The 13,343-nt window shown below is 37.0% G+C and overlaps 1 protein-coding gene across 2 annotated transcripts in view; it reads left to right on the forward strand.

Moving 5' to 3' along the window:
* Nucleotides 1-13,343, forward strand: part of PSME4 (proteasome activator subunit 4) — a 65,363-nt gene that overhangs the window by 9,681 nt on the left and 42,339 nt on the right. For both annotated transcript variants that reach the window (XM_090134552.1, XM_090134553.1), the window contains 7 exons: nt 1,995-2,039; nt 2,729-2,878; nt 4,707-4,770; nt 8,729-8,803; nt 10,598-10,720; nt 11,191-11,283; nt 12,022-12,287. In XM_090134552.1, the coding sequence (XP_089990678.1) occupies nt 1,995-2,039; nt 2,729-2,878; nt 4,707-4,770; nt 8,729-8,803; nt 10,598-10,720; nt 11,191-11,283; nt 12,022-12,287 (816 nt within the window). The remainder of the gene's footprint in view (nt 1-1,994; nt 2,040-2,728; nt 2,879-4,706; nt 4,771-8,728; nt 8,804-10,597; nt 10,721-11,190; nt 11,284-12,021; nt 12,288-13,343) is intronic.

A 13,343-nucleotide genomic window follows, 5' to 3' on the forward strand; every position in this document is an offset into this window, starting at 1 on the left:
CTAAGAGATTAGAGAAAGCTGGTTGGAAGTGATAATGAAAATAGTAACCAGCAATGTCTTGTTCTCCCCAGTTACAGTCTTTCTGTCTTTTCTAACTGGTAGTTATCCAACTGGACTCTTGCAAGATGTTTTCCATAGTTGGCCTGTGGTTTCACTGTATCTTAGATGGAAGCTTCCACCTCTAAAGAAATAACTTGCTGGGGTTTTATTGTTGGTTTGTTTTCCTGTCTTCTTTCTGAATTTGATATCAGAAGACAGGAAAGGAAAGCCTTCCCAGTCTTTCTCCTTTCCTTTCTTCCACTCGCATGCTCAAATTGGACTTAAAACTTGTGAGCTTGAAAGATTTGTTGATCTCCGGCCATCAGTATTTGTATCTTAAAATTCTTTTGTCCTTTGATTCATCACACTCATAGTTTACTTCAGTAGAATGTAATAGTGTAGGAATATTTGTTTTGCTACACAAACACTTACTGTGTTGCTCTTTAATGCTCTATAGGAACGTTGCTGCTTCATGCTTTTTCTGCTCTTGGAACAACCATTACTTATTTCCTAAGTCTTTCAAAAACAGTATTCAGTTTGAACTAGAACCTTTATGAATTTCTTATGGAGTTTTGTCTTACTTTTGCCTAATGAATGGTTAGACATTTTCCTTTGTATTTTAGAAGCTATTAGTAAACTCAGTTTTCATTCTGTCAGAGATAACGTTTACTTTCTCACTGGTGGATATAATGTACAGAATTTTGCAATTTCTGGAGTACTTATTGAACTGGAGCAGTGTTCTGAGGGCTGGGTGGGCTTTCGTTGGCTTGCAGTCTGTGTTGAAGTTTCAGAGTAGGTTGTTCACACACCCCATTGCTTTAGGAGCGGTTCATTCTTTTATGTCTCACTTAGCTTGTTCAGGATCAGTTTGATTTGTGTAGGACTAGAGAGAGCGTGTGTGCATGCTCTGTATTGGTGTGTCCTGAAATGACTCATCTAAACTCATCTTTGGGAAGATTCTAAAGATGATAAACTTGTATCATCTTTATTCTGATCAAAATAGCATTTCTGTAGCTTAATCTTTTTTTTTTTTTTTTTGTGGTGATCTAAAGAATGCTTTTTTTTTTTTCTATTAAGCATACATAAATGGATCTGAAAAATGTAAGAAGCTCCTTTGCCTGAACGTGAGCTCAGGGGATGATCTTTGGTAGAAGTGCAGTCTTGAGTTAGTCTTGTAGCAAGGGGTGGAGCTGACAAACGTGCAAATGGACAGCCTTTATGGTTCCAGTAGTCTCTTCTCTCTGCCTCCTTTGTTCTTTGAGTTTATTCTAAAGTTTATTTCCTTAATCCTTTTTTTTTTTTTTAATGGCTTGGCATCCTGTGACAGTCTATGTTAAAATGCTGTAATAATTCTAGAATGTGTTTTCTTACTGTGAGTAAAACACTTAAAAATCAGCTGTTAAAGCATGAGGGGAAGGTAATGAAATAACTATTGATTTGCAGACACTTTGCTTCTCTTTCTTAGAATCACTAAATGAATAAAAATATAAAAATTAAAAAAAATCAACAGATTGAAAAGGTCAGATATGATATATAGACTATAATAATAACTTCATGAATTCTCTTGCCTTTATTTATCTGAAAAATCCACAAATTTATTTCTGGTCGTATTTTCATCTTCCCCAGAGGGGTTACTTTGCTTTGCTGGTTATTCATGGATTAAATGCAGGATATCATGTCTTAGAAAGGGTAACAGTTCTTCACTCATTAGTTAAAACTTGGTGAATACCGTAATAATATCTGAAATGTAGAACCAGGAATTTAGGGAAGCAGTTTTAATCTGTATTATTTGGTCTGTGTGAAAGGTGATTAGCTACTGCATGTTCACTGAAGACATCTAATTGCATCAACGTTATCTTAAACTCTTGAGACAGAATCATCAAATAGTTCTTTATTTTATGCTGTCCTAGAGGTTTGGTAATACAGTTTCCCTAATGTTTTCTTTTTTATTTCAGTTCTGTAGAAAGTGTTCTAAAAACACTTGTGAAGAGCTGCAGACCGTAAGTTAACTAATTCTTCTGAAACTGATATCTTTAATATTACTTTGAAGAGGGGAAAGGAGAGTATTTAAAACAAACACGAAGCAACCCACCAAACCCTATTAGCCATTCTTTACCTCTTGTTCTTTTATCTCACCTTAAGATGTTCGGGTTGCAGTGCAGAAGCTTTTCTGTTTTACAGAGGCTGTGAATGATCAATAAATACTTCAGCTTCGTAGGCTGCTTAAGGTGGAAAACTAAGGGACAGACATGTTTAATGTTGTAGTGTTTAAACAAACTGCGGGTATCTTGGGCTGTAACTTTTTTTTAATAGTGTTGTTTGAAAATCCCTTAATAGCTAATTAAACTAGTATATCACTTGATAAGGCCACGTTGTTTCAGCTTTTTAGCTGTTACATTTGTTAAGAATGCGTATGCCTGAAGCAGTTTAATTAATTTAGCTAGCCGTTTGAAAGCCGCAGAGCTGTAGAGACTTAAAAGGATTTGATCTTATATTGTATTTTGTGAAGGTTAAGTGGAGTTGAAGAGCACCTATTTATTGCTACTGTCTTACTGTAAAACTAAGATTTATGACAAATAGCTAAATGAATTTAAATGTTTAAAACAAAAACCAAGCTATGCCCCCAAGCTCCCCTCCTCCCAGATTTAAAGCCAAGTCTTTGCATATTGAATGGTTTCCTTGTTTTCAGGTATTTTCCAGAAGATGCCACTGCAGAGATGCTAGATGAATGGCGGCCTTTGATGTGCCCCTTTGATGTTACCATGCAAAAGGCTATTACCTACTTTGAACTATTTCTGCCTACTACCCTTCCTCCTGAACTTCACCATAAGGGTTTCAAGTAAGTATAACTGAATGTCCATTGGTGTAATGTTCTGTTACAAGTGATTGTCTCTTACAGAATGACATTTGAAGTCACTCAGGTAAACCTATTTGTGTGGTGTTTTCTTTAAGTATGTATATCTTGAATTCATGTTGTAAAGGAATGATATATTTGTTTAAAAAAAGTAGTATGGAAATAAATGTGAGTGTATCAGAATAGCTGTACGTATTCAAAAGCACTTGTTCTATAAACAGTCTTTAAATTAAAAATTCCCAGATTTTAATTTTTGCAGTGGAGCAGCATTTGTTTACAGTGCTTTCAGAATTGTTTTTCATGTTGGAGACTCAGCTTACTGGGATCTTCTCATTCAGTTCTACCTGTTTCTGTTTGAGTGTAGAATTACTGGGGACATAAATGCCTACAGCCTGGTCTACCAGCAAACTAAATGGTGGCTTTTAATAGCATTTGTGGAATTCAATAAATAAATTCTTTCAGCATTCTCCTTCTGTAAAAAGTAATCTGGGGGCATTTTATTGCCTGTTCTGAGTTTATCTTCTCAAGACGAAAGCACACAATCTACAGCAAAGCAAACTAAATTGAATTAAATGCATTTTGCCTGTGAAAGAATAGTAACACAGTAGAAATTATTAACCATAACACAATTTTAAGTACACGTACGCCTCTGGTGTAGCTTCTGATGTGGCTTTCACATAGGCTGAAGTTACAACTGTTATGAATTTGAGGATGAGGTGGAGGTTTTTAATCTACTATCAAGATGTAGAAACGCGAGACAGTCAGAAGTTTGCTGTAGGAAATTAGTTCAAGAATGAAAAAGCATCTTGTCCTTCAAATGTTTCTCTATCTGGATCGTGTTTAAGATGGGGTTTGAAACATATTAACTGTGTGTAGGGACTACATAGGCTGGCTAGGGCAAAAGTTATATTTTCAATACAGGATCGGTGAAAACTCCCAAGAAAGGAAGTGAAAATGTGTAGGTCTCTCCAAAAGTAACACCTCCTATTTATTTCCATGGAAACTACAACAGATACACAGAGCATGCTAGCACTGTTTGATAGAGCAAAGTCTCAGTACACAACACTTTTTTCAGAATAGTCACCACCATTAGCTATGTTTTTTTCTGCTGGCAATGAACAACAGTTTGCATCCATACTCATAAGAATCTGCATTACCATCCAGAACATGGCCTGTCTTTCATGTTACTGTCACCATTGCTGGAACACATAACCTCACTGTGCTGACGTCCACATGTTTGGTCTCCATAAATGTTCAGCAAGCATCAGTGAATGTCAGTGGGTGCCATTTTTTCTGTACAGAAGAATTCAGTTCCATACCTTTGCTTCACATGTACTTCCATGTCTGATGGCACTCTGTCAGACTGCTCTTCTGCTGCCATCTGTCACACAGAAACAAACTATAACAGAATATTGTTGGGAAGGTTCAACCTCTACTTCTGTCCTACCAACATCTGCCTCTGGGCCAGTGTAATAAAAGATGAACTGTTACTTTCAGAGCAGCCCTCGTTGTTTGTGAATGAATTTAAGCAAGAGGCTGGCATGGAGGATTTGCATCTTTAGCTTCAGATGAATTCAGAATAGAAAATAGTGATGATTGTAACCATTGGTCAATAGGGAAAAATGTTAGATTTTAAACTAGAAGGGAATGAAGAGTGATCTGTTTTCATTCAGTTTGCCTGCACCAGAGTGTCAGTATATGTTGAAATGATGAAGCTGAAGTAGATAAGGATCAGAGTTGGAGTTAGAAATAAATGTCAAGTAGAGGAGGAGTTGTTTTCACAACATAAAAGTCACTTTATGTTCTCTTGCAGGCTTTGGTTTTCTGAATTTATAGGCCTTTGGGTTTCTGTTCAAAATCTTCCCCAGTGGGAAGGGGTAAGTACTGATTATTCATCTTCACTAGAAGAGATCCATTTAAAAATTCCTACTCCATGTTGTGAAGTTAAACAATGATACGTTTAATGGATATTTTTTCTTTCTACTATTACGAGAAGACAGTGGTGCTAATGTCATGACTGTTAGCAAGAAGTTATTGGCTGAATAAAAGAGATGGCACTGTGTGCTCTGTGAGCATTAGTTAATCACCATCTCAGGCAGCTTCCCTTTACCACGGAATGCTGGCACTTTTTTTGAACTGCCTGCTAAGGTTTACAATGATGAAAAGAGCTACTGTGATTTCTAGAACTTACTATTCTGTGAAATTGTATCTTTATTACTTGTGACATTCTTCACATCTCTAATTTTGAATAGTAATGGGAAATCTTTCCATTAGAGCTTGTGTACAGTCACTCTGTGTTTTATTTTATTTTTTTCACTGTCTTCTAACAGTACACCTGTAATGCTGTCCTCAGTGTAAGTGGGTATATACCTAATGCAGAACGTTTTCCATGCCTTTTAAGTTAAACTTTACTACCACAAAAATAGGTACCCTTATTTTAAAGTGCAAAGGAATTTAAATGTAACTTTTGATTTGTAACCCTGTCTTGAATTTGTACTGAAATCTTTTGGTCATCAGTTTTTAGTGTGCTTCCCTGCTTGTTCTTGTCTCTGTTGCTGAATTAATTTCCTGTAGCTACATTGGTGGTGGTGTTCCATTTCTGCACTACACTGACTGAATTCTTTCATATAATTCACATACTGCCTGCATGGCAAAGACCCTCTCAAAAGAGGTGCTCTAAGTACTCCTGGAAGTCTGGCTTTCATGCAGAAATGTTTTTGTTTTGAAAATGAAAAGTCAGTCTTCATATCCAGGATGACACTCTAAAATTGTTCTAATTGCTCTACCGTTTTTATGTGTTTCCATGTTTAGAGTCTGTTTTGATATTCAATTATCTGTCTTCAAAGAAATCTCGCAGGGGTTAGTGTCTTCTTCTACTTTGCAGTGACTGTGATAAGTTGATGTCATCTTTATTTTAGGCACAATAAAGAACTCTGCTCTCCCTGGCCAGCAATACCATCGGGCTATATCTTTCAAGTAAAATCATCTGCCTGTCTTTTTATACACATCTCATGATCAGATATGAACTTAAGAAGTGAGAAGAAAAATATTCTCTAGACAACACCACAAGCAGCCTTAGTGCTGTTGGTGTCAGCTGACCTGTGCCTTTGCTTTACTGCAATGAAACTTGGCAAATTACCAACGTGCCAAGTTGTATGTGAACATAAGCTCATTGACCATCTGGCTTCTTTTGCTAATCTCCTGCCTGTGTATTCAGGGAAGACTTCTCAGTGTCTTTGCAGAAAGCTAATTTCCAAAATACCATGTAATACAACCCTCTTAGCCCTTTCCGTCTCTGGTAGCTTTTGTGTCAGAAGGCTCCTGTATAGGTCATCCTAATTTGAGTTTGGTTTCCTCACAGTTAGAGGAAGGCAGTCTTTGTTCAAACAAAAGTCAGTTTTCCAGATTTGAACAAGTTTCATTTATCACTGTCTGTAGACATTTCTGCATCTTCCTGATGGTTATCCAGAAAAGTGCAATTCTGTCTCATCTTTCTGCCAGAAAGATGACAGCCTGTACTTTTAGAACCATTATTTGACTTGTTTCTGTCAACTAGTTTAAGAAAAGAATCATCAACACACTTTCATAAGTAAGCAGCTGTCTGTGGTATTTTTCTCTCTTCAGCTGACTTTTGACAGTTTGCTCAGAAAGCACAACATTTTATTTTTTTTTTCCCCCAAAGATCTTACTTCATGTTTCCTTTTCTGTCCTGTCCACTTTCTAAGGACAGGATCACTCTTTTCATCAGGCTTGGATGTAGATCATTATATACATGTGTTCTGACTGTACAATCCAATTTAAACCTCTGTCTGCTGCGAGCTTTTTCTCAGCTTCCTTTGGCAGGAGTTGGATGTACTGTTTGAAGGGAAGCTTCAGAAAGAGTTGCCTTTGAGGTGAATGGGGAGAGTTGTTTCTTTTTTTCAGTGAGTATTGTCTTGTAGCAAACAAATGTAAGCCATTTAAGAAATTGTGAGGTTTGTCTTGCTGTTGTGGTAGTTACGACTGTCTTGAACTGAATTTGTGGTTTTCAAAAGCTGTTTCATCCTTCAGGCTTGAAAGGTGAACTGTACTTCTGTGAATCTCTCTGAATGGGGCAGGATTATTCAAGGCCTTTGCTTTTGACTGCACTATAGCTTCAAAATACTGATAGAAACATCAAGGTCTTGGATACCTGACAAGTATTTCCTTACTTGAACAAGCTCATAAAAGGTGTGACGGTTGGTTGATCTTTCTGATCAGGATGTAGGAGTCAGATACACACTCTCCCTTTATTTGTGTAGTCCTTTTAACTCCCTGTTGTGAGGGCACTTCTCAGTTCTGTTTTGAACTGAGAGACAGTCATGACACACACAGTAGACTATCTTCAAAGATAGTCACATACTGCTATCTAGTCTGCAAGCTGATGCCTGTGACTTCTACAAGCCACAGAGATGTATAAACCGAAGCTTAAAACATGTCAGCCATCAGCCACAGGCAAGTGCATTTTAAGTAGGATGGATCCTGTAAAAGCTAAATAGTCCTTTGAGATATGCTGGTTGAGTTTTCTTTCGTGTCTGTAGATAGGCTAGTATCTCCTTTGAACTCACCAAATAATTTCACTGGTGAGGAAGCGTTATTAGATGAACAGACAATTGCTTGTTATGGTGCTCCAGCTCCGAGTACTAATGAGTGGCATGGTGTATCACTTACAATCAAGACTGCAAAGAGCCTGGGTAATGCACTGGCAACCAAAGTGGGTTGCACAGGGCCCTTTTCCTTGTTGGGAAGTAGTAGGCTTTTGGATACCTGTGATTTTTCTTTCCAAACCTCCAGTGTTTTTCAGAGCCTGTCTTTCTCATTCTTGCATATAGGAGGACTACTAATTTGTATGTTGTCTTCAGAATGTTCGTTAGGACTTCTTCCATCAACTAATGCAGCCGATCATCTGGACAAAGGCTGTGAAAGTAGAGGTCTGTTAGAGAAGTTGATGAAAACACCAAGCCAGAGCCTGTTCTGTTTAAAAAAAATAAAAATAATAATAATAATGATAATAAAACCTTTTTTTCTTTTTTCCTTTGCTTAAGCTGTATTATGATGGATGCGCTGAGAAATCTGTCTTATAGCTATCACATGCATTTTGTTTCAAAACATAGCTGCAAAGATGAATAGTCTCCTACACCCAAGTGATTATTTTTTGTTGTTTTATTTTTTTAAGTGACTTTGCTTGAAAGACTCTGAGCCTTAGTAAAGGTGTGGTTCACAAGTCATCTGTTCTGTGGAAGCTACTCCAAAGGGAAAAAAATTCCAAGCAAAAGCTAAAGTCTTTACAAAGCACGTGACATACAGTTTAATTTTTTTTGGTCTGTAGTTCATCTACTGTCATTTGGAGTTGCTGTAGAGCAGTAAGTAGTTAAGGAAGATCTAAAATGCTGGCGATTGCATTCTGCCTTTCATGTTAACCTGGAGAGCAGAGCATAGAAAAAGGGAAGGGTGTGAGTATACCTTCCAGAAGTACTATGAGTATATCTCAATAAAATAGTAATAATAATAATAATAGAAAAATTTCAAGACATAGAAATATATATTTTGACAGGCTGTGTCTCCCAGAACTTAAATCACAATTACTACTTCTTCCCTGCTTTGCAGGGGCTCAAAAGAATGAGTTCACCTCCTGCAGGTTGGATTCCTACAGGTGCATTGTGAAATACAGTTTTGATGGTCCTAATAGACTGATATCTCCCTTTGCAATGTTATAGTGCTATGGGTAGCTTTTATCTTGCATCTCTAGATTGAAGGGTTTTGTTCGTCCTTTATAATTTATTCTAATAAATGTTTCTTTCTTCTGCTCTTTTTCAGCATCTGGTAAATCTTTTTGCTCGCTTGGCCACTGACAACATAGGGTACATTGACTGGGATCCTTACGTACCAAAGGTAATACCTTTCATTTTATGAAATTATGTTGTTTACTTTCAGTGTTAATATGCAAAGGATGATGCATGTTCCCTTCATGGGTCTTATACTGCAGAGCCCCAGCTTTTCAAGTTAGGTATATTCATTTGAAGACCTAATTTGAGCTATACTTTTGTAAAAAAAAAAAAAAAACCTCTGTAAGTTGGTACTGCTATCACCTGACTTAAAGCCCAACCAAAGCAACAGAATACCTTTCCATATATAAGTGCTGTCTGAATATATATGATTAATCCCCTTGGAAGTAAATGCTAATGACATTCATTTGATGAATACTATGTATCACTTTCCAGTCTTTTACCTTATGGATTTTTAAAGATGTTCATAGCAGTTATATTGTTTAAAAAAAATATTAAGACCCTCTTGCTGAAGAGAAAATTGTACGATTTTAATGTGTTTGTGATATAAACATTTCTGAAATTGAAGACTGTTTTCTTGCAAGGTGTTCCTAATACAGATTAAAAACAGTAATTTATATTTTATCTCAAAGCGTAAAAGCAGAAAATGAGACATAAGTACAACCAAACCATTATTCTTCAACTTGGTAGCAGTGGTATTAATTAGTGTTTTCACTAACTTGTATTATGCTAAAAAATATCAAAGGCTTTTGATATTGGTCTGCCCCATTATTTTGTGCTATGGTATTTGTAACATAGCTTGTGATAATGGGGGGTAAGAAACACAAAATAATGGCATGTCTCAAGGTGTTAATGTGTTATGTACTTTGCTGATGAGAAATTTTGATGGAATATTTAAAAATAATAATCAAGATCTCCAGAGCAGTACTGGTATTTACATGATGTCGTTTTACATCTTAACTTCTTTGGAAGAGTAAGATTTAGCTTTTTCTCCCAAATAACGTGGGTGGGTTTTGACTGGTTGCTAAAATCCTTCCTGCTCGTGTTGTGGTTTAGCTGTTCTTTTGAGTTAACTTCAAGTGAAAAGCTAGTGGTTTTTTGTTTTTAAATAAACTGATAACGCTGACATTTTTCATGTGCATATTTTTGTGTTTGTGCCACAGTACTAAAAAGATGTGCTTGTGCAAGGTTTGACTTTCCTTCTCACTGCTGCTCTTCAGCATCTGCGGTGCTGTTGTGGTCCCATTTGTAACAGAACGTTTTGGAATTTGGTTTTGTTCCCTGTTATTATTTGTTACATTTAAATATCTTAAATGTTTATTATTTTTTATGCATCTGTTGCAAACAAGGAAAGGTCCATGACTTGCTATGTTAGCATTCTGTAGGAATTGTTACAAATCAAGGTTAATTGCTTCACTTCCTTTTTGGTGGGGGTAATTGTGGGGAGTTACAAAACAAAATGAAGAGATGCATGTGTTTTACTTATTTTGCATGAAATGTGATGGAAATGATTGGAAAACTATTCATTCTCTCCTACGTGTGCCACCTCTTCAGCAGTGTGTGAGCAGAATATGTATTGTCTGATGTGATTTCAGGCTATGCATATTTCATTTCATTTTTCTCATGCTGCTAACTTGAAATCTAGACTTCTGAATTTTTCAAGGAGTTAAAGTATTATGGCTTTCTTGTGAAAATATTTTTTCTGTCCTCACCTCACACTTGCCATTTGAAACTATTTGCTCCTACTAGTGTAGTTACTTTGCCCAGAAAATATTTGTTCCAAGCAAACAAAACTTCACAGGAGTGTTTTGCCATGGAAGCTTTCTGCACCGTTCCTATTTCATGGCTGATTTACAGCATGCAATCCTTTCTTCTTCCTTTTCTTTTTTTTGCAATACAGATTTTTACCAGAATTTTGAGGAGTTTAAATCTTCCAGTGGGAAGTAATCAAGTTGTGGTTCCAAGATTCCTAACAAACGCTTATGATGTAGGACATGCAGTAATGTGGATCACAGCCATGATGGTTAGTAACTTTTTCATGAAGTATAACAAACACTGTTCACACAAAGCTTTAAACAAGCAAGCATATGAAATAAATGTTCTGTTCAGCTCACAGCAGAAGCATTTTTTAGACTAACTTTTGCCCAAGGATTGTTTAAAGATTGATTGTTTCACTGTCTGCTTGGAATGCAGTTCCAAGGTTTATTTCGTAGCTGCTGTCTGTGGCATTCTGGAAGTGAAGAGATAGCTATGAAGGCCACTGTGAATGCATGCCTAAGACCTCCTTACCTATTAAATTCATTCATTTTTAGAGTGAACCTCATCAGATCAGCTAGATCTTAGTAGTTAATGCTGAGTTGAGGGTTCAGTATTTCATTCTAATGCTCTGAAATATGGCTTTGGTAAATGAGTATTCTTTTTCTTGCACTACTGTGTTATCTTTTCATTTTAACTTAGCCTGCGTAATAAAATTCTGTGCTTTATTTTTCACAGGGTGGACCAAGTAAACTAGTGCAGAAGCACTTGTCTGGGTTGTTCAATAGCATTGCTTCTTTTTACCATCCTTCAAATAATGGACGTTGGCTGGTGAGTTTGTGCATGTCAGAACAATAACTTTGCTATAAGCAAAGCAGAATTGTTGAATCAAATGTGTTGATAGATGCATTATGTGCTCTAGTAACCAGCTTGTCTGTTGGTTGTATTGTATTTTGAGGATTTAATTTTCAGTTTGTCAATACTGTGATTCAAATCATACTTTTATTCTCAAGCCAGGAGCACAGAATACCTTTGCATGTTGCTGACCTACCATTTCTAAGCTAGCAAAACCTAGAATGTGAAAACGCATTTTTATTGCGTATCTAGTCTGACAATGCCTGACTTTTTCATGGTGTAGCTGGTTTAGTCTTCTGCTAGAATACTTAAGAATACCCATGTGATGGCTGGTAAAAGTACAGATTAAAGTGACAGAGTTGGTCTAAGTAGTGTCAAAAGAGCTGACTTGTTCTAGCATAGGATGTTACTTGAGTGATTCTGCAGAGAATGCTCTCGTGTCCTAATTAGTGGTAAGTAATCTTGGTTACTGACTGCAAACTTTGTATGAGTTTCTCATAAATGTAAGAAAATCATAAGACATTGTTTGCAGGATAGTTTTTAGTATTTTGGGAACTGAAGTTTAATGATAGGAGCCTTGCATTTTAGAGCTCTTCTGAATTTTCATCTATTGTAGCAGTATAGCTTTGAAATACTTACTGTGTGTTGGTCAGTTAGCACCTCAGTTTCTACTACTGCAGGGTGACTGACTAGCATTTCTCACATATTTAACAGAACAAACTGATGAAACTACTTCAAAGGCTGCCCAGCAGTGTTGTCAGAAGGCTGCATCGTGAGCGCTACAAGAAGCCGACTTGGTTAACTCCTGTGCCTGATAGTCATAAACTTACTGATCAGGATGTTACAGACTTTGTAGAATGCATTATTCAGCCTGTTCTTCTGGCTATGTTTAGTAAAACTGGAAGCCTGGAGGCTGCCCAAGCCCTGCAGAACCTTGCACTGATGCGTCCTGAGTTAGTAATTCCACCCGTACTTGAGAAGTAAGTATGAACTGTGTCAGCCTCCCTGTTCCCTTTCTAACAGGTAAATACTCAGAAACACTCACTAGATGACATGCAGTCTTCTTGCTGCAATGAATGCTTCCAGTGAGAGGAGTTTCTAAATTAAGCTTAATGAGCACTACTGAGCAGTCAGCTGAGGGGGAGGACATTTTTCCTGGATTTATTTTTTTAAACATCTGGTTAATGGAGTATTTCTGGGAGCTGTCCATAGTTTGTGTAATACAGGGTAGTCCCTCAGATTGTCTGCATTACTGTTATCATTTTCTGAGAGATGGAGGTGGGTCAACTTAAAAGCAACTTTATAGTGTATATTTACCAGCCGTGTTGTGCTGCCTTGTCAGCTTTGTCTTAGAGCCAAATGTGAATGGTGATACTGCATGTTTGTGTAATGCTTCTGTTTTGTGTCAGGATGTGTGTGTTACGGATTGTTTAAAATTAGTGTCGTTGCTTTTGACTTGGTAAGCAAATCACTGAAGTATGTGTCCGTATAAAGTAGTTGGTTTGTATGACTACTAATGCCTTGATGCCTGAAATTCCAAAGAACTAACTCCTTCCTGTCTTCAGTGGAAGCTTGCTTTCTACTCTCTGCCCTTGTTTCCCCATGCAGTCCTTCATACTTTACCAGCTTGTGTTGTAAAACCAGTGGAGAAATGAATTTGTCTTGAAAAGAGCCATTCCTGAGTTCCATACCATACTGACTCAACTGTTTATAAAGTCTTGATTAATCTTCTCTTATATGAAAATGTTTCAAGCATAACATTTCTAACAGGGACAGCAGTGAACATCAGTATTGGTTCTGACTACTGCTTCTATTTTGAGAGCAGACGTTCAGTCTGCTCTGTACATAAAGCTATTCCTGATAAGTTTGCCTTGGCTGCAATTATGAATTTGTTTTGTTGAGAAGATGTAGATCCTTTATGCTTTGAGCGATGAAGGGCAGGGGTAGCACTATGACTCCTGTTTGAACTGTAGGTTATTGACAACCGTACAAAGTGTTACACAGTTTGCTGAGAAGTACCTACTGTAAAAAAAAAA

The sequence above is a fragment of the Phasianus colchicus genome, chromosome 2 (assembly GCF_987193195.1).
Source record: "Phasianus colchicus chromosome 2, bPhaCol1.hap1.1, whole genome shotgun sequence".
In the NCBI taxonomy this organism is placed as follows: Eukaryota; Metazoa; Chordata; class Aves; order Galliformes; family Phasianidae; genus Phasianus; species Phasianus colchicus.